The 21,988-nt window shown below is 41.0% G+C and overlaps 1 protein-coding gene across 2 annotated transcripts in view; it reads left to right on the top strand.

Annotated features, from left to right (window-relative positions):
• Positions 1–21,988, top strand: part of LOC140272438 (adenylate cyclase type 6-like) — a 32,302-nt gene that overhangs the window by 5,920 nt on the left and 4,394 nt on the right. For both annotated transcript variants that reach the window (XM_072367890.1, XM_072367891.1), the window contains 15 exons: positions 12,995–13,144; positions 13,484–13,605; positions 15,510–15,621; positions 15,900–16,027; positions 16,204–16,362; positions 16,458–16,599; positions 16,764–16,892; positions 19,024–19,052; positions 19,309–19,456; positions 19,559–19,656; positions 19,790–19,877; positions 20,022–20,138; positions 21,244–21,393; positions 21,526–21,701; positions 21,909–21,941. In XM_072367890.1, the coding sequence (XP_072223991.1) occupies positions 12,995–13,144; positions 13,484–13,605; positions 15,510–15,621; positions 15,900–16,027; positions 16,204–16,362; positions 16,458–16,599; positions 16,764–16,892; positions 19,024–19,052; positions 19,309–19,456; positions 19,559–19,656; positions 19,790–19,877; positions 20,022–20,138; positions 21,244–21,393; positions 21,526–21,701; positions 21,909–21,941 (1,781 nt within the window). The remainder of the gene's footprint in view (positions 1–12,994; positions 13,145–13,483; positions 13,606–15,509; positions 15,622–15,899; positions 16,028–16,203; positions 16,363–16,457; positions 16,600–16,763; positions 16,893–19,023; positions 19,053–19,308; positions 19,457–19,558; positions 19,657–19,789; positions 19,878–20,021; positions 20,139–21,243; positions 21,394–21,525; positions 21,702–21,908; positions 21,942–21,988) is intronic.

Here is a 21,988-nt window from a genome sequence, read left to right as displayed (position 1 = left end):
CATTTTTTTCCCAAATGAAAGAGTAAAATTTAAAGAAAAATGCTGTGGCAGTCTAACAGGAACTGAAATAACCCCCTGATGATACTAAGCTAACATGTGAATGTGCAGCCACTAAGAATAAGGCAATATTGACATAACTACTGGTACAGTGAGTTTATGTATTAAATGCCCATGCACTTGACTAGACAGGGTGACAACAGGCACATTGGTCTGATGGCTCTGTGTGCTCTAGCCCTGGCTGGTTGCATGACCCTGCCTGAGGGTCTGGACTCTCATCACAGTACATTCCAGTTCTGTGAACAATTAATGATGGGACATGGACCTCACACTGGTCTGAGGATGACTCTCTCTAGCTCACAGATCTTTAGTATGGATGCATTTACAGACAGGAGGTTTGCATGGTTTCATGTAATGTTGATATTTTAATAAAAGTGGTATGTTTTTCAGTAACTTCTTCATCTAAACAAGCATCCCGCAGTTCCGCTTCAAGCTACAGACAGTTGTATGAATACTGAGGGACTCCATTCAGTGTGGCTCACAAATATAAGCCTGCAAAAACTCGGGGGGTCCTGTCGTCACTCCTCTTCTGGGACCTCAATGTCCTCCAGCACCTCTGTGCGTCCCAGCCCTTTCTCTTATTTTTATTTTCCCTGCAGACATATTCATGTAGAATGAGATCTGAGAAGATGTGAAACCGTTGACAGAAAGAACAAAAGCAGTCTTTGTGAGGGACCTCCACGATGGGGTAGGGAAGGTGGGGGTATCTGGGGTTTTACAGTGGTGACAAGCAGACAACCGTGGATGGAGAGCATGAAATAATGCAAGGCAAGGCTGACTCACCCTGCTGTAAAAGACCCGCCAGTCTCTTCTCTCTCTTTTTTTTCTACCTCCTCTCTTTTTCTCTGAGTCATAATTCCATTCTCACAAATTCCCTCTCAAATGGAGTGGCCTTTTATTTCACAACAGGCTGAGATTGAGCTCCTGCTACTCATGGGGATTGCCTCCACCGCAAACACCGCTTGTTTCACCGCTCTGCTCTGCTGTGAAAGGTTTCCTCAGATGACTACAAAGAAATGAAGGTGTAATGGCTCTCAGGAATAGGGATAAGACACTACTGCCATTCATTTTGATGTCCCTCCACTACCTTATAGACGGAGGAAGAATCTCAGTCAGTCTTACAGGTTGCTCCTCCTGTCACGATTTAGAAGAAGAAACCTGCAAGGTTTTTTGAAACTCCATCTAACGAAGTGGATTTGTCCATTTGTAACAGATATCTGGATAAATGTATATTCTTCCCAAGACCTCCCATTACACGCAACACTGATTGATTAAATGCTGGTAGATGTGATTGATTAATGCTACATAGACTATAAATAAACCATGGATAGAAACCAAAAAACCTCTAGTTCCAACATCTCATTCTTTGTTTGCACATTCTGCATGTCTACCTGCAGATACGTGTTGCAAGAGATTATTTGGGGGAGGCTTAAAAGGTATTGGCTTGGAATGTTATAATGTTAAGTGTTGTCACCATTCACTGGCTTGTCATTTGCTTGTTTCCAATTTGTAAAATTGAAAAAGTATGATAACTCCTTAAAAAACATTTACTCTTGATATGGTTGATGGTTTCGGTGCTGTGCAAGTTTTAGTCATTCATAACAGACATCTTAATTCTTTTTTGTCAATTTCATTGTCTATAATTACTTGTTTTCATTACACTTTTGAAGTGGAGGACTTATTATGACTGGGTGAGTGACACTCATGACGTTGGAAACTTTGCGTGGACATTTTGACGGGCTAAAATCCCTCCATTATGTCAACTTTGCCACAGAAGGTTAAATTCAATATTTCCTCATCATTAGTTTTACTTATGCTAGGACATCCCTTTCACAGCATTTTGAATAAAAAGGCTATGACGGATGTCGTGGAAGTAATTTCACAACAAAGTTTTTGCACTTCGCTGATGAAAAAATAGTTGCTACTTATTAAAAAAATAGAAGCTACTATTTTTTTCCAGCATTTCCTCTTGTATGAACTCTGAACATCCTTAAATCAGATCTACCAATGCAACAACAGAACCAGACATTCGTTGTTTTAGGTGTAAGACGGTAGTAATTCATTGTATCCCAGTTTTATTACCTCCTTTTAACATCATGTTGGTCCAGATGATTTAAACTCATGGTGCCGTGCACTTACACTGTGACTGGAAGTCAGACACGCACATCCCATGGTCCATAACAGATACATATGGGCATCAGAGTGCTTCCTTTTCAGAGACAACCTGTTCTAAGTGTTTGCGGTATGTTTCTCTCTCCTGTGGGTCGATAAAGCAACTTTTACATGATTGGCATTTTTGACATATCCATTTCCATCCTTGAAATGATAACAGCTGTGCATCCATATGCCTTTATGTCCTAAAGGGGATTACTGGACTTACCATACCATTGTTTACTATACAGTGAGCATGCATCATGATGTCATACATGGATTAACATGGAGCTATACAGAAGTTATTCTTTTGTGACCTGTGGGATAAATTTAGATTTCCAAATCCTAAATGAAATCCTCCAAAGAGTAGATTCTGACAGGCAGGTTAAAAAAAAGTTAAATCTCAAAGGGACATCTAGTCTTTGCGGTTGGTTATTGTGTGCTGATCCAGTGCCAGAGGAAAAACCTGTTCCTTTTGCAGATTGTTATGGGGTCAACGAATATGGGACTTGTGGAAATATACAGATCCCACAGCTTAGTGTGAAAGATACCAATCAATAAAATGCCACAAGAACGACTTTGGCTTGCATAATTATCTAGGCAGGAGAACAACTTGAAAACAGCTACATAGGCTACTGTAACCTTAAAACAGTGATTTATGATGCTTGCCTGGAAAGTAAGACCTCTGTCTGAGACATGTTTGTAAGAAAATAACCTCTGGTCTTTGATGCTCAACTTCTACTAAAACAAGCTGAAAACATTGACTGCCCATTCTCTATTTCATCACGGTGGGTGCACAAGACTTGTTTTGTTGTTTATCTGTACAGTGTCAGAGGTTACTGACTTATTAGATTTTTGTTTTACAAAACAAACTGACTTCTTAAAGTATCAGCAGTAATAGAGGTCAGATTAAACTAGATTCAGAATCATGTGGAATCAGAAAATATGGGTTTATGCATCTGATGCCAGCATTACTGTAATACATGACTTTCATACATGTTGCTGTGGACATCCTATATTTCGGTATGAACTAGACATATAATTTTATTTTGACCTCATTACATAGAACAAATCTGATGTGCGGTATGCAGACGTTATGTGCAGCATTTTACAATTTTACTCACACATACCATGTGAAGAGTGACTGATCCATGTCTGTGCATAAGCTGCATGGATCAGACTGGCTTTTTTAGGCATTATCAAATGGTGAGAATCCATCGTCATGTTCTTTAAGTTCCAAAGAGTGCAGTAGCTCAAATAATAGACCCCCCACCCCCTCTACACAAGGGAGAAAGAACTGGTGACTCATCCAGTCATTGTATTACAACCACAGGCAATGTTACATACCCCGATAAATTCCATCAGCATGAGTGGGAGAAATTAGGATTAGCGATAAGCGAAACCTTGCTCTTAAAATAAAGTCAATGATACGAGAGAAAATAATGGCCAGGCTAATAATAACTATGTGAGTCAAGGATGAGGAAGCGCAGGTTTCTAAAAACAGCTCAGGGTTTACAAGCAATTTTACTTTTTGACAAAGTAAATACAGAGATTTAAGGCTGAATTGCCATTGTAATCAGCCAAGACATATATATATATACATATATGTGTGTGTGTAGGAAGTTGAATGGCTTTCTGTCAAACATCACACCAGCCAACTGTCTTCTATACAAACACACTGTAGACGCAGTGACGACATACGTCAGACTGGCATGAGAATGTGCTACAGGCATAAAACTCTAATGACACATTCACTATCAGTGTACAAATAGACACCACCTTCCTCCCACTGAAATGTACACCGCTCTGCCTAACCCATTTCTTTATTGTCAAGGATATTTAAGGCCTTCTTTAACTTGCTCTGACCCCATTACTTGATTTTGACTACCTTATTAAATGGAAGAAGCTTTTTGTGCGGTTGTTTTTATTTTGTTTTATTTCTAATTAGTTTTATAGCGCTAAACTTTAGTATCTCACAGTATGGCTTTTTGACATTTTTAGTGAATGATGTCAGATGTCGGACCCTGGTCCCATGATTATAATTTCACACGCTCATGGTAAATCCAAAAGAGGTTGCGCTCTTGAATGTTCCTCCTCCACAGGATCCTCCCACTGAAATATGCAAAAACCTTGAGAGCTGTATTGCTTGTACTTCCTGAATTTGAGATATATATATATTTTTACATTCAATGTAAACGTCTGAATCACATTTACACGACTCCTTGTTTTGGTACAAGACACTGGCCTTAAATGAAAGTTCAGAAGAATTAGACATATGCATTGGCACTTTTTGTTTGTTTACACTGTTTATGTATCAGGCTTCGTAAACATGTCATGTGACTTAACCTGAAGTTGGCCTAGGAGACATGCATTTTTTGCTGTTTAAACTATAACTTGGTCCTGTCCCAGTATTGATCTGTAGGCTTTGTAGTAAAAGCCAAACCATGGTTGAGGAGACAAAACAAGGAAGGACAAAAGTTAAAAAAGTACTGTGATTGTAAATAGAGAAACCTGTAGCTGTATAGTCAGACAACACGGTAGTGTAGTTTAATGTGCCCTTCCTAAATTGTGCCACTCAGAAGAATACAGGATACGTTTTAGAGCTATCTCTTCATACTTGTGTCACATTGGTCCCAAGTATAAAGCGAAATGGTGGCCTTGGGTTGATGTAGTACATAGTGCTTAAAAGGAGATGCAATAGCTGCTGAACTGGGAATTCCTGGATGTTTAGCTCACTCTCTCACTGTTCAAGGTCTGGACTCTCTCACATAGTTCAAATCAGCTAGAGAAGCCAACAGAGGACTTAATGTGGCCGGTCGTCTGGTTGGTTAGACTAATTGAGCAGATTTTGTGTTCCATCGGCTGCCGTGCTGAAATTGCAGCTGTGCCTGTTAGGGTGTCAATGGGCAGGAAGTGGAGGGTTAGTGAGGACACAGCTGGGAGGAGAGTGTTATGTCCAGTCCTGCCTGCTCCCTCCCTCCCTCCTTCCCGCTGACTGTCCAACTAAACACTGATCCTAGACCACTGAGCAGCTAAGTCTATTGACAAACAGCAAGCTGTGTTCTCTGAACCTCTGAGTAATGTTAGTCTGTATTACTTAATCAGTAATAATCGAAAAAGAACATGGAGAGGACAGAGGTAACCACTGTACCTGCTAGTCTTAATATTCCTAATATCAGTATGTTTAATATGTTTGGCTGGGTAAAGTAAAAATGTGGTAAAAGTGATAATAATAATACTACTAGGAAAAAGCTGTGAAAACCTATTCCATAATCAACAAATGAACATAAACAAAGAAGGAATTGAAAAAGTTCAATAAAGAGACTGTTATTTCAACTTTAGGTCAAGTGACTTTGAATTATTCAGCAATGATTATTTAAAATTTTCAACTAAAGATATCAAATATGATTTCTAGTTTCTAGTTTTTGTCTGATGATTGTGTATTGTCAGTTCAGTGCCTCTGCATTCTGGACAAATTAAGTTCAAACAAGACCATTTTTAGGCTGAGCAGCTCAGCTCAGCAGTAAACAGAAACAACCATTATTTCAACCATGTAATAAAAAAAGAATGGGCATTGGTCAAAGCAGGAGCAATACATCAAGCAAAGTGCATAAATCTCTTCAAAACCTGAGGCTGCACATTCATTTCATGTGGTTCATACAGGAAATCATGGGAAAGAGAGGGCCGAAGGTCAAATGATTAATGTCCCTACAGCAGACCTCGACTTGAGATACTGCTGAATATTTTTCAGTAAGTGAAGCCAGCCGCACGATTTTAGTGAGGAAAAGTGATGCAGCCCTCTCACTATTTTTTAGGGAACAGCTTAATTCAAGGCTTCAAATAACAATGCAAAATTAACAACAAGAGATCCTTCAGTCACTTGTGAGTTTTGCCAAAGTAGTTTCCTTCTTGTCACTGTTCTTTTTTAAGTCAGTTTGTCCTCTGTTGCTTCATTAGTTCTTCTTCATTTCTGTCTTGGAGTTCTGAGGGCTAATATAGATAACATAACAGAAAAAAAGTCACAAAAATCATGGCCAAATAATTGCACACTGTCAATAACAAGGAATTTAATAAATTGGGGTTGAGATTTCAAAGTAAAAGGACAAATGAGCATTCTAAATCTTTTGCCTTGGGGAAAAAATATGTTTGTCAGTTTAGAGGGATTGAATGAGCAGCTTAAACTGGTGGTTACAGTTTATTTGTCAGTAATTCTGGGAGATGTGGGAGATATTACTTGTTTGATTTTCCTCATGCTAGCATTAATTGAGGATCTCGTTTTCTGACAGATGTGCAGCCCGTGTCCTGTTCTGTTTAGCTTCACAGAATTAGCTTCAGCTTTTCACAAAGACTACTTCGAGGTCTCTCAAGTCGCCTGAGACCAATTTTGGTTTGGCCCAAGTCATGACAAAAACAGAACTTCGATTCCAGATGGCAGGGACCCAAACTGGCAAAGACATGTACCCACACCCCTCTGTAGCATTTATCTTTATAAGGAAAAGCTTCTTTCTCTGTCAGTAATTATACATCATAGTAACCCCCAATTAGATTGCAGCTAGTGCAACAAAGTTTTCAAACTATTGTCTATTTTTACCAATCTTGTTTCACATGTTATCTTTTCAGACTGTGATCAACAATGGGTGACTGTACTTTGACGTTTATTTCTGTTAGACATTTTAGAAGCTCCAGATGCCTATCAAAGGTCATTTGCTTGAGAGAAGCCCCCATGTCAACATCAGTCAGTGTCCCGAGAGCCTGTGTGTTGACTTATGGGATGTAGCACTCTGCCCTTTTAAAGTTTCAACAACAGTTTTTCTGGATCTCTGTGTTTGTTAAGTATTTGAACTTATATATCATTGCAAGTCTCTTCAAACACTCCTGGATCAATCCAAACATTGATTATATGGATGATGCATTTTCAATAGTGACACAGTCAGCTCTTAGTTTTTACATCCCCTCAGTTTTTTGTTATTATTAGTTTAAAAATCAGAAACACGTGATCTCCTAAACCTACATAAGAGCGAAACACTAGGCCTGTGATGAAATCTAATAGAATTATCTTTAATTTGTCAATATATCAATAATGGCGTTACTTTTTTTTATCTTTGAATGGTTGGCACTCGACCTGTGCACAAGTACATTCCAGCTTGTTTGTTGTGCTTTAGGGGATCGTCCGTTGGGATATTGTTAAAGGCAGAGTGGATTTGCTGTGTGTTTGCCAAGGAGAAAACTTTTCCATCCCCTTCCTCCATTTCTTCTTTAACATTCTATCCCTCTACTTTACTTTATAAAGGAACTTGCCATGAGCCGCACCTTATAAGCCAATGTTTGGACTCCTTTTAACTTCACCGCCAAGAAGTCCCCACAAAAGTAAATGTTGTGGTAGACTAACATTGAGAGCCAAAAATCTGTTGGATAATGGTCAGCAGACAACAGTGGAAGATACTCTCAAGTCCAGATTAGTGGTAAAAAGTAAGTATGTAATGAGAGAACAGTGGCAAGCTCCCTCTCCTCTTTTTGCACCATATCACTGTTTAGAGAACGGAGTATCAGCCACATCTATGTTGGATTTGTAGGCCGGATAATATAAGCACAGCAACAGACACAACAAGCATCAGGATCAAAGAGCTTCCAGTCCAAAAGGACTCTCACACGCGCACTTGCATAGCTCACGCACAAGATTTATTGGAAATCTTTTGTGAATGCCGCTGCTTCTAATCTCTTGACCATGTGGTGAATTAGCATAACTTGGCACTAACACAAGCTTTGTTTCATCAGGTTTCCCTACACTTTAGTTTCACTTATTCATAGCAACAGGAAAACCAACTTTAGGTGTCTCAGAAAGGTGTTTCACAACCATATGCTGCCAGATCAGCTTTGGTAGTGTTTTGCAACATTACTGTAAAGGTGGAACACAATTCTTTTAAAAAAAAGTTTATAGTGGTAGACGTTGCTGTCTAACAGATCAGTAAAAAAGCTCTTACAAGTGTTCAGTTAGACTGAGAGACCCAAACTCTCCAGTGACACCTCTTACCCTCTGGATGGGGTCATTGGTATCCTGGAAGAGACTACTCCTATCAGGAACATGTACAGGGATATTTTTTGGTAAACCTACTCTCTAAAAACAATGTTATACCTTCACGGAGGCGTAAGTCTTTGTTGCTCTCAGCCCCTGCGGAAGTCCTTTTTTTTTCAAGACGGACAGGCATGCAGTTGAATGAAATATAATTCAGTTTTATTTATATTTATATAGCAATACCAAGTAACAACAAGTGTCACCCCAAGGCACTTCAAAGGCACAGTCCAATTCAAGTCAATTATAATCCAATTCATTGTAATACTTTCATAATCCAGTCAAATTAATTGAAATCCAAATTAGGAAGGCTGATTGGTTGAAAGTCGGTTATTAGTTATGTCATAACTAAGAGGGCAAAAACCATAACAAGAAAAAAGTGGAACAAGTGAATAACAATAACAGCTGCATTGCACACTTCAATGTATTACCACATACTTTCACTCCATCGCAAAGCAGATGTCCACTTTGAGCTGTCTTTTACAAGGTTGAACAAATTTATGGGAGCAACAACAACACCACCAACACAACCAAGAGCAGCCCACAGCTCAGATTGTTCCGAATATTAATGAGACTGCCTCCAAGTGGGAGCAAATACTCTTAACATGTAGAGATTCATTTGTGGGGCATGAACAGAGAGCATATAGAGAATACCCCCATCAGCATATCAGACCCACTGGATTCTGTTATTTTAATTTGTGTTTATTATGATAATACTGAGCAACCCATCAATATCTATTTAGTTAGTTGTTGCAGTTCCAGTGATGCTCAAATTGTCACAGTTTCATTCTCCCGGTCTCCCGTCCTATCCCTCTGCCTCAGTAATTTTCCACTCTCCCTGCCTCTGCTCCACTCTACCTGTCAGCCACTCCTCTCTAATCAGCCCAACTACACTCACCTGCTCAGCTGTAGCTCATTCCCAGTCAGCCCTGCATATAAGCCTCTCCAGCACTCTCACCTTTGCCAAATTGTTCTACTGTATCCATGCAAGACTTTCAAGCGTGCATTACTTACTTGATCTTTTGTTGCCAACGCTGTTTGCCTCCAACCTACCCTCCTCAGCTGCCTCCCGGTGATCTTACCTGCCTTTTGTCCCGGACTACATGCTCTGCCTCGGCGTCTGTTCTCCTGGCTTCGACTCCTCTCACTGGACGCCTGCAGCCTTCTTATCCCGACATCTGTTGCCGGCGGAGAGAAACTATGACATTGGGAACCAAGAACTGTTGGCGGTGAAGCTGGCATTAGAAGAGTGGCGCCACTGGTTGGAGGGGACTAAATTGCCCTTCCTGGTTTGGACCGACCACAAGAACCTGGAGTATATCCATTCGGCCAAGAGACTGGACTCCGGCCAAGCCCAGTGGTCGTTATTCTTCACCAGGTTCAATTTCTCTCTCCTATCAGCCAGGCTCCCACAGTGTCAAACCAGACACTTTGTCTTGCCAGTTCTTTGGAGGTTTAAGAGACTGCCTCTACCCTTGCCAGCATTCTCCCTGCTCCCTGTCTGGTGGCCACTCTCACCTGAGAGGTGGAAGAGCGGGTAAAGGTCACACTGGAGGATCAGCCAGGGCCCAGTTCCTGTCCCCATGACCACCTCTTTGTTCCTCAGGGCTTGAGGTCTGATGTCCCAAAATGGTCCGACGGCTCCCAAGTGGATTCACCACTATCCTGACGGTGGTAGACCGATTCAGCAAGATGGCTCACTTTGTGCCTCTACCCAAGTTCCCGTCAGTCACAGAGACTACTGAACTAGTTCTGCAGCACGTGTTTGGGCTTCATGGCCTCCCATCTGATGTGGTCTTGGATCGAGGTCCCAAGTTCACCTCTCTATTCTGACGGGTGTTCTGCTGCCTCATCTGGGCTACCACGAGCCAGTCTTCTGGTTTCCATTCCCAATTCAATGGCCAGTTGGAGATGATGAATCAAGAAATGGAGACTCTGCTGCATGGTGTCTAAACATCCCTCAACTTGGTCCAAGCAGCTGCTGTGGGTAGAATATGCCCACAAGCCCCTAACCAGCTCTGCCACAGGACTCTCCCTCTTACAGTGTGCCCACAGCTTCCAGCCGCTGCTGTTCCCAGCCCTGGAGAAGGAAGCCTCCTGCCCACCTGTTGAGGCCTTCATCCGCTGTTGCTGCCAGACCTGGACCCAGGCCAGGGTCACTCTCCTATACGCCGCGTACATGTACTCGACAACCCGCCAGCCGCCATCGTTCCTGGGCCCCCTCTTACCTCTTGGGCCAGAAGGTGTGGCTCTTAAGCTAGGACCATCCAGTGAGGGTGGAGTCCAAGAAGTTGGCCCTCAAGTCCATCAGCCTGTATGTTATTGAGAAGATTGTCAACCCTGCAGCGGTTAGACTCAAGCTGCCCCGCACCATGCGGTTCCACCCTAGCTTCCATGTCTCAAAGGTCAAGCCTGTTCGAGAGCCCATTGATGCCCACTTCTCAGCCACCTGCTGCGCTCCCGCTGTGGGAGGGGTCTCCAGTACCTTGTCAACTGGGAGAGATATGGTCCTCGTCACATCCTGAATGCGCGGCTCATCCCGAAGTTCCATCGCCTGCATCCTAATCAGCCTTCCAGCGGGGGCACCGATGCGGAGCCTCTGTCGTCCCCCTTATCCGAGGTGTCCGACAACGAGGAGGAGTCATCCTCTGGGGGAGAAGGCTGAGATGGAGTTTTTGAAGAACTTTTTGTTTCCCATAAGGACCTTCCATTTATTCCGGGGTGCTAAAGAAGTTCAGCACCCCCAAGTTCAGCTTAATCCCTTCCTCTAGTCTGAGACCCAGAGACTGTTTGTGAACCTGAAGATTGAACTGTTTGCCAAGTTTCCTCATCTACTCATGTTCCTGTTTTGCTGGTGTAAAAATGAAGGTCATTACCAACTGTTCCTAATTTCTACATTGTTGCTTTTGGGTCCTAAATACACCCATTAAACAAACTGAATGTACTGTACTTCACAGTGTGATAGGGCTTTATTTTGAATTAAATGCTAACTTTGCATGTGTAACTAATTACACAATATTATTTGCAACATATTCCTTTCTCTGTTTCTTTTTATTACAACTTACTTTTCCACCTTGTGGTGGTTCTGACCGTTGTTGCTTTTGAGCCAAATATTTTTCCAATATAAATGTCTCAGTTTTAACATTACATAGCTTTCAATGTTCAATTCTGAATAAGACATTTGTTTATTGTAAATGTATGAAAAATTTCTGTTTTTATTAATATTTTATTTGGAATTTGGGTGGTAGTTTAGCTATTTGTTTTCAGGTAGAATAGATGACTGGAATTGATCGCCCTACCTCTACTCGCAGCGGAATTTGCTACCATCTGTCCTGTGCGATGGTGTTTTGTTACAAGCACAGGTTAGCTCTATCTTGTTGTGGCAACAAATGCTAAGTTCTTGTGTATACAGTGTAAACCTTGTATCAGGACAATGTGAGGAGAGCTGCCCTCACTACTTATTTAAGACAGTGCTTTCATCTTCTAATCTAAGCAGTGTGTTAATGCTATTGCAGTGGCTTAACACCTCTTTGAAATCATTTTTATTTACATTTCTGAAAAAGCCAATGACACAATCCTGAAAATATGCAGCATATGCATGTGTACAGATAACATCCTTTATCTCTACCGCTGCATCTTTCTTCCACCATCCTTTTTTCATGAACACAAATTACAAGCATGCACACAGACACACACTGGTTTGGCGACATACCAGGTCTTGGTCAGACATACTGGTGCTGTTGTTTAGATTTTTCACCTTGTCATGTTCAAGACAGACTGAAATTCAGCCTCTGTGTGTGTATTGGGTATGTCCCGTGCATGTCTTTTTCTCATTATTGATGATATCATCTTTAGAGGAAACACTGGTACTCTGGTCATAGGTCAAGTGACTTTCCCAGGCTGGAGTGCGTATATGAACATGAGGAGGACGCGTGTGTGCGCATGTCCATGTATTTCCAAGCAGAGGGGAAGTCCAGAGCACAATGTTCTGTCTTGCCTGTGGACTAGTGAGAAGAGAAATCACTAACAGACTTGGCTTACCACATGGGTCCAAAAACACATAGACACACACAGAAATGAAGTGCTGCAGCACAGATGAATGCCTTTAAGGTCAATGACCTCACAAAGCTAACCGTACTCCATAGCTAAACTTAATTTACTCAAGGCACAGATAATGTTATACAGATTGTGCACTGCATTCTCAGATCTCACACCACTGGTTACTCACAAAGAAATTTGCATTAATGGTTGCTTTTGTTGTTGTCTAAAGCTGCGCATTCACCAGCAGTTGCTGTCTGTCTGATTTGCAATTCGGTAAATCACAGTTTTCCTGGGTCATATCTTTTTTTTTTAACAAAAACATCATTTCTCATATATCTGCCAGTTTTTATATTTTCATTGTGTGTTCATTTTTACACACTGTAAAGCCAAAGTAAATGTTCATTTCAGTTACAATGAAATCTGGAGCCAAAGTCTTTGCATGTTTTTATGAGGCTGTGCCTGTCATGTCTAACCAGATTGCATCTAATGGCTCCTCAGACGTGTGAGGAATGTTTCGTCTTGTAGTCATTCCTATGACATAGAATGTTATCAATTTCACTAAATGAACTCACCCAGGTCAGGCAGAGGTTACTGTACTTCTATGATGCAACCTATGCATACTTTTTTTCCCTTTCCTTTTCACCCTCTTTGTCTTGTTTGTGCGTGTGTTGTTAGATCAGTGCCAACGTGCTTATCTTCCTGTGCACTAACATGATCGGCATCTGTACCCACTACCCTGCTGAGGTCTCCCAGAGACAAGCCTTCCAGGAGACGAGGGGATACATTCAGGCCCGACTTCACCTGCAGAGGGAAAACCAGCAGCAGGTACACAAACACAGACACCTGCAAGTTTAAGCAGAGTAATACAGGAAGGTTGCTATTGCCCTGTAGGAAAGCATGTCACAAATGCAAATGAGCAACACATGAGCGTCTCCATTTTCTAGTCTAATTTGTTTGTCTCAGTTTTCGAGGTCAACAATATGTTCTGGAGAGTAACACATATCTCCACTTCTCTCTATCTGACTAACACATTCCCACGCATATGCCAGCAAGGCAGAGTGACTCATTGGGCATGTTAACTGTGTAAAAGAATGAATCTTTCTCTCTCATTCTGTCTTTCTTTCCATTTTTTAATTCCTTTCTCTGTCTTTATCTCTCTCTCAGGAACGCTTACTGCTGTCAGTGCTGCCAAGGCACGTTGCCATGGAGATGAAGGCTGATATCAATGCCAAGAAGGAAGATATGATGTTTCACAAGATCTACATCCAGAAACACGACAATGTTAGGTAAACCCAGACAGAGCAGAATACATATGTGCTTCCATACGAACATATTTGCCTAAGAAGATGTTGTTGGGCTTGTCTACTGAGCAGTCACAGCTAGCATCGGTGGCTTTGACCTCACTCCACTGACTGATGTGTCAGTTACAGTGTGACTCCAACAGATATTTTCCCAACAGCATGTATTATGCATGTTGTTGTTTATTGACACCGACAGCACTGGCTGCAGCAATGATATTGACTTAAGCACACTGCTGTGCTTTCTGCAGCAAATTATATGAGGCAGACCTCAAGTTTGCTGGCTCGTTGTCTCAGCTCTCACCACTGGATTTCACCCCGAGTGGGAATAACTCAGTACGAAGAGGTCATTGAAACTCTCTATCCATTATGGTGGTTGGTGGGGGAAAATTAAATGAGGTCCCAGCAGAGATCTTCTGTCACAAATGACCAACATAAGAACAGGTATTGTGCTTAGGCTTAGGGTTGAATTAATCTGTTGCAACATCACTGTCCTGTCAAGGTGTAAACTTACAGGAGGAATCCATTACCGAAATCTAATCCAAGATTACACCCCGCTGTTTTTGTCCTAAATTGATGTTCAGGTAATTTTGTAAAAGCACTAACACTACAACAAACATTAATTATCAAAGGTTGATTGATTAACAAATTAATCAAAAAAATTATGCAGGTTTTGTGGAGCTGAAAATGTGTCTATTTCTCTGGTGTTTACCAAAAAGCCTATATTTCAAATGACTGTAAGGTCAATGAGAAAGAGATTTTTCCCTATTTTATTTTATTTTTCTGCCACTGGTGTCCATAGCCTAAACCTTTGTTTGTAATTCCTAGAACTAATCGGTAAGAGGTTTTGTTGATTTCACAGGCCACATGTTTTTTTTTTAACCAAGTGTCCATCCCTCACATTAAGTGAAATTGTGCAGGGTATAAACATGTATACAGAACACATAATAAAATGCTTATTTGTCTGTGTGCAATTAGGATAGACGCTTCTGAATGTCTAAATCATGAGTATCACATTATCGCATATTAGTGTGTGCAAGTCAGATTGTTTTCCAATGATAGGGAAGGCATGACTAACCCTTATCTGCCTGTGACTGAAAAGTAGTCATAGTCTTTACGTGATAGGTTGGTGAGGTACAGACATGAGGCATGAGGATCACTTTAAGGTTTACGGTAAGCCAGTCACAGGCAAATAATATCTGTAAAATCATTTGTAAGACTAAATTAATAAAACAAATGTGTGCAAAATTGAAATGAATTCTATATGCAGTATAATTATAAATTTAAAAAATTGAATCAAATAGAAAATTAAACAACAGTTTCAAACAGTCTGTACAGTATCAATGTTAAAGAGTAGAAATTTCAAATTATAAGATTAAAATACATAATATAATATAGATTTTAGAATTTGGATTAATCTCCCTGTCGGAGATAAAGTAGTGCATCATTACTCACAATGTTATTCATAGTGGGGGACACAGATACTCAGTACTGTTGTAATTTATGTCCAGGTCACCTGCTACCTTTCAGTGCTTGGCTTCACGAGATCCACAGCGCCATCTGTCAAATTAAACCTGAACTTTTGTCTGTGATGTTGTTTATCCTTGCTTGTCATTACCATCAAAAGTTAGCAATAAGGAGTTGGTGTTCTCAGAGGGAAGGGCTGGATATGGTGACCTACATCGGCTAAGATGATTAGAGCCAGAGCTGAACGAATGTCTGTGTCTGCGCCTCTCTGCTCATGACAGTGAGGAGAGAGAGAGATGTTAGCCATGTTAGCTTACTTTCTACTTAACTTACTGATCTAACTGTCCAACTCCCTTTGCTTTTCCTTTCCTCTATGCCTTTTTGGGTTATCTTTGCCCTCTCTCCCTCCCACACCTGTCCTGCAGCATTCTGTTTGCCGACATTGAGGGCTTCACCAGCCTGGCGTCTCAGTGCACGGCCCAGGAGTTGGTCATGACGCTAAACGAGCTGTTTGCCCGCTTTGACAAGCTGGCCTCGGTGAGACACCTGTAACACCTTCAACTCTGAAACCCTGTTTCTTATGTAACTCTACAGTCTGCAGTCCCACTGTGTATATGACAAAGCCAGCATGCTATAGCATTGTAGTGTGTGTCTGCGGCTGTAGGTTATATTGGGATACACACTAATTAAACTATGCAGAAACTGATGAGTCATCTAAATGATGCATCTGCTTGACCAGGGCAAGCTATGTATTAGCTGTAATTAGGGCTCAAATATTGTAGGTGATATGTGTGTTGTGTGTCTTTGCTGTACAGGAGAATCACTGCCTGCGTATCAAAATCCTCGGGGACTGTTACTACTGTGTTTCAGGGCTGCCTGAGCCCCGGGCTGACCACGCCCACTGCTGTGTAGAGATGGGAGTAGACATGATTGAAGCCATCTCGTGAGTGATTTGCACACCAATATACTGAAACACAATGAAACCCCTCACAGCATTTCACTTAAAGTTAAGTTAAAATTCCTCGTGTTGTGATTGTCACACGGAGCCCTGAAGAGACACAGCGAAGAGACAGTTTTTCTGACAACGGTGTGTGTATTTTTACGTGTTTGCTTCTGCAGGCTGGTGAGAGAAGTGACAGGTGTTAATGTGAACATGCGGGTGGGCATTCACAGCGGGCGCGTTCACTGTGGGGTGCTGGGCCTGCGCAAGTGGCAGTTTGACGTCTGGTCCAATGATGTGACGCTTGCAAACCAAATGGAGGCCGGAGGGAAGGCGGGGTAAGAACCTCCTATCCCACCTGCTACTCCACTGAAGTAAAGTCCTGTAGGCTCTGCAACTTCTGACACACTTTAACTTTTATGTGTGTGTTCAGACGCATCCACATCACCAAAGCCACATTACAGTATCTAAATGGCGACTATGAGGTGGAGCCAGGATTTGGAGGAGAGAGGAACGCTTACCTGAAAGAGAACAGCATTGAAACCTTCTTGGTGCTGGGCTGCAGCCAGAAAAGGGTTAGTGCATGGTCAAATGCACACATGTTCCTGATTATCTGTGTGACCCCTTTAAAATGTCGCACTAGTGCCATATTTCACACAAACAGTATAATAGCTTGTCACCTGGCTAAGAGGGCCTTATTTGTCAAAATGAGTACCCTGTGGGTTTTTCCCACTTCTAGAAAGAAGAGAAAGCCATGATGGCCAAGATACAGCGAACACGTGCAAATTCTGCAGAGGGACTGATGCCGCGTTGGGTGCCTGACAGATCTTTTTCCAGGAGCAAGGAGTCCAAAGTCTACAAGAAGATGGTGAGATAAACACTAAAACGCGTACCCAACTGCAGAGTAGCTCCTCTACTTTTTTGTATCTGATTTTCAGTGTTATTCTCTGCTCTCTGTGAAGTCAAATCCAAGCATGATTTTTATCTGAATTCCTAATAGCAGTTCTTGATAAAATAATTTTGTATTAATTTGTATCAATTGTCTTTCCTCAGTGAAAACAGAAAAATAAAACCTATGGGAACGGCCAATGGACTTATTTCTCAGTCAAATATTACACTGTTCAGGACTTGGAGCAAAAATACAAACCATGGAGCTTTGATCAAAGCCCTGCTTGTATTAAGTAGAGAGGATCAGACTGATAAGTTAACAAGGGAAGCCATAATCTCAAGATGAGCCTGCAGTTTAGGGGCATGGACACACATAAACATTAGTACATAAAGAACAAAACATAAAGAGAGCTGTCAAAAAGTCATTAGTACCCACACTGACTTGAGGTGAAACAGCACACAGATAATTTGAGCCTTCCGCTTAACTACATTAGCAAATAGCTAACTTTAGACAAAGCTTGGTCCTAATCACCAGCTCTGAAATGTTATCCCTTTCCAAGAAGTTGACGACAGTGGTTTCTTTGATTTGTTAAAACCCTGAAAACTTGTATCTATGATTTTGAGACTCTGAGTTCGTACACTGCAGTGCCATGAATGAAATGTTGGCTGTTTCTTCCATGTCTTCCAATGTCTCCTTTTTTTATCACCCATTTTGTACCTACTTTTAGACGTTTTGACGCTGTTTAGAATTTCGTAGCTATATCTTGCAATTTGGTTGTTGTTGTAGGGAACCACAGACTGTACAATACAGATGAATGGAGCCATAATGATATCACCCCCTGGCTTCAGCACTAGCTGTTTTGAAGCCTTGAGTTGTCACAATCTTCGTTGTTTAGAGTTAGAAGTGACCATATTTGGACAAGCTGGTAGCGCTGTAGAGTAATATTTACTTAATTATAGACATATTTTCAAAATTGCCACCAACACAATGATCAGACATAGTGAATTTAGATAATGACACTGTAATGGATGTCGAATAAATATATAAACACCCCAATTCATGTTAACTTATAAGTGTAGCATGATGCGTGCTTGCAAATTTTGTTAAATACATCTAGGACCATATCTATGTTCGCAATGTTGTGTCAGTACAGTTCAATGTGTGGCAACCTTCCCACTATGACTGGGCAAGTTAGAATAGTTGAAAAAATATTTATTTATTATCTGTTCATTTTGATTTTTTATTTTACAAACCGACAGCTGGGATAGGCTCCAGCCCCCCACCCCCACCCCCGCTGCGACCCGACCGACGGATTAAGCGAGTGTACAAAATAGATGGATGGATGGATTTTATAAATCCTCATACCTAAACCCAACTGGTACTGGGAACCAGAGAAACCATTTATCAAATTTCAATAGTTACTTTTATCATGTTAAGAAAATAGAATAGTTCATCTTCAGTGCTTCATAGAATTGGTGAACTTAAGACTCTGGGAACATAGGATTTTGGGAAAGAAAAGACTTAACCAGTAATGCAAAGATGCACTATTGGTTCTCTCAAGACTATATAAGAGTTTAGACAACATTCAGTAAATATGAGTTTGAGTGCCAAAGTGTGACAAATATTTACAGAACTTCCAGTGCAGGCCTAGAAAAGACAATTGCAATGTGAGAAGGATTAATCTATTTCCGTCAAACAAACAGGAGACACAATAAGACCCCTGGGAAATCCTTATCATATGCAACCCTAGTTAACCTGATGAGGCTGCAGCTGCAGATAGTTTCCTGGACCTTCACTTTCTGTCACTTCCCTCTTCTCTGTGTTTAAAGTCTCATTTCTTTTTCTTTCCTACATTCTTTTCCTCCTCTCCTCCTCTGTCCTCTCTATCTCTGAGTGTTTGAGCCCTAGGGGCAAAGAGGGTGTAATTTGAAGCCTTCGAGCATTAATTAAAACATCAGTCTGGCTCACAGGGATTAACTGTGCAGATGTCTGAGTCTCTTGTCTATTTTTCAGTTTTAATGTAACTACACAATTCAATATCCCTTTTCTTTCTTTTTCTCTCCTGCTTTTTACTCTTGTTGCATTTATTTTCACTTTGTGTTTCTCTCAGGGCATCGACGCGGCATCCAGCAAAGAAAAGTGAGTATTATGGTGCCGGTTGTTGTTATCAGGGCAACCTTTGTTATTAGACCTTGACTGGTAGACACTGTCACTGTAGCACTTTCACGGTAGAGCTCACTGTTGGTTTAATTTAGTCAGATCCAACACAGCACTAATACCGTATTAGCTGTGAGTCTTCCTGCCTGTCATAACACTTGACAATTCTCTCACATACACATTCACACAGATACAAAGACACAAAACACAGTTACCTATTGTTCCATGTACCTTATAGTCGCTGTATTCAGGAGGCCCTGAACCCTGAGGATGAGGTGGATGAGTTTCTTGGACGGGCCATCGATGCGCGCAGCATTGACCAGCTGAGGAAGGATCACGTGAAGAAGTTTCTGCTCACCTTTCAAACGGTCGACCTCGAGAAAAGGGTTTGCTTTTGATGGGAGACTGTTTGAAATTCACAAAAGCTCTCTATAGAATAAAACTGAACTGTGTTGCAAATAAACTTTCATTGATTCTTTTGTTCTCAGTACTCCAAGAAAATTGATGGTCGTTTTGGAGGATATGTGGCCTGCACAGTACTTGTCTTCTTTTTCATCTGTTTTATTCAGATGATAATTTTCCCAAAGTAAGTCGTCTCTCTGACAAGTTGCCTTTCCGAGTTTTACTAAATCATGAACAGGAAATGTGATCTTGATTAGTTTATGAGGAGTTAATGAGAGATGTACATCCTAATGAACTTGCTTTCTTCTCTTCCACAGAACAACACTTATGCTTGGTCTTTACATCAGCATCTTCATCATCCTCGCTAATATCCTCTTCATCTGTGCCATCTATTCCTGCATTAAAGTAGGAAACAAAGCCCTTCATCACTTATACGGTTCCTCTTTCAGATATCTTTAGATAAGAGTGCTTATTATATGTCTTGAGCCAACATCACTCATGGTATTAACTCTCGCTTATCTGATCTCCTCCATGTTGTCTGTATTAAAGCTCTTTCCAGCTGCCTTGCAGACACTTACCAAGAAAATTGTCCAGTCTCGAGCAAACAGCACACTGGTGTGCGTCCTCTCCATCCTCCTCCTCTACATCTCTTCTTTTGCTAACATGGTAGGCACTAGTTGTCTTCATTTAGTGGTTTTTGAATCTGTTCTTTCATGTGATGATGCTGTTTCAAGATGTCCCACAGCATGAGTTACAGAAGAGGCTTTGTATGTCTCTTGTTCATCTGTTCTGCCATTAATCTACCATACATTTTCTCATAGTTGTTGCTTAGCAAATTTTTTAGACATTTGAAAAAAATTAGGCTGTGTTCATGCTTTAAGATTCAACCTCTTTGCCTCAGGAGGTGCTATAATTAGAGGCAAAGCGGTATTCAATCCTAATCTGTTACTGTGACAGATGGGGTTGTAGAAATCTGTCTTTTTTTAATCATCGTATGTATTCCATGTTTATCAACATTACATAAAACCATTTAACTTTGTGTTCCCACATGTGTGGAGTACGATATGCTTAAAGCCAGTACGGATATATACTACAGAAGGCTGTCATCATGTAGAATATTCACTACATGATTGACCGGTTGTAATGTAATTCATGATTACAATGTGATTGCAATCACAATTACATTACATTGGGAAGCTGAAGCTTATCCCAGCTGCCATTGAGTGAGAGGCCAATCTATTGCAGTTTGCAGTATGTTGATATGTTTATTAATAACACGGTATTGATATTTGATCTTTTTATTTTATGGTAATAAATGTATATGGTGACACTCCTACTGCCATATTATAAATGCCCTGGAGAAGAAAAGTGCACAAAGCCGAGGGAAGCTTGTCAGTTATTTATATTGAAGCATCATCACCATTAAATGCTGCCATGTTAACCACACTTTAGTCAACTGATTTTATTTTCTTGCATGTCCTTTGTGTTTTCCATGTCATTTTTGACTGCAGACCTGTTGTAACTTAGTTACAGACTCAGCTTAACAGAACTGTTGTTGGAAGAGACAGTATAATTGATGTAGTTCCCAAGCATCTTTATAAACATAGCCTGTTCACCAGAGAGGGTTAAAGATTTTTGTTTATTTATTCATTTTTATGGTAAATGTATTGGTCTGAATTATTTTACAATCCAGTAGCTTTGAGGTCTTTCAGAAATAATGAACGTACAACACGTTTGTCTCCATGCTGATCGTTTTCCTTTTTTCTTCCAGTTTACCTGCAGCAGAGATAAACTGCAGGACTGTGTAGCCAATGAGCTGAACACATCAGTGACTCTCTGCCTGCTTCACAACCTGACCAAGACAGCAGAAGACGGTTTGACTCTGTGTTCTAGTCAGGCCGTGCCCTGCCATTTCCCTGAGGTTGGTCTCATAACATTTCAGCTCATGTGTGCCAGAACGTTCATGTTTGTTTTTCAGTGTGCTCCGTGAGAAGTATGTTTGAATATTCACTTTAAATCTTCCTCCTCCCTCGCTGCCTCCCCTCTGCTGCAGTATTTCAGCTACAGTGTACTGCTGACCCTGCTGGCCTGCTCTGTGTTCCTCCACATCAGCAGCATCGGGAAGCTGGCTCTCATGCTGCTCATCCAGCTCACTTTCATCGTGCTGGTGGAGTGGCCTCAGGTGGCCCTATTTGACAACGCAGACTTGCTGGTCATTGCCAACACCCTGTGAGTCTCCTGCCAGGAACACACTGGCTCATACAAATACCAACACTCACTTTTTTCTAATTTTCAACCTGAATCTTTGAGATTATGTGTCCAAATACTGTGGTTTAGGTTGGAATTGACCTACTTTTTCTGATAAGGTTTAGACTGTAGGAGACCTACTTTCTCATGTTAAGTTCTATTTTTTAATATGTACCCATTTTTCCTCAGGCAATTACCACCTGTTAATGATTCTTTGCAACAGTAAGTTCTATTTTGTGATATTTTTTTTCTAGCTGATTTAAGTGGCT

This window comes from Leuresthes tenuis, unplaced genomic scaffold (genome assembly GCF_036924035.1).
Source record: "Leuresthes tenuis unplaced genomic scaffold, fLeuTen1.0.hap1 SCAF_16, whole genome shotgun sequence".
NCBI lineage: Eukaryota > Metazoa > Chordata > Actinopteri > Atheriniformes > Atherinopsidae > Leuresthes > Leuresthes tenuis.
This window is presented reverse-complemented; position numbering and strand designations above follow the sequence as displayed.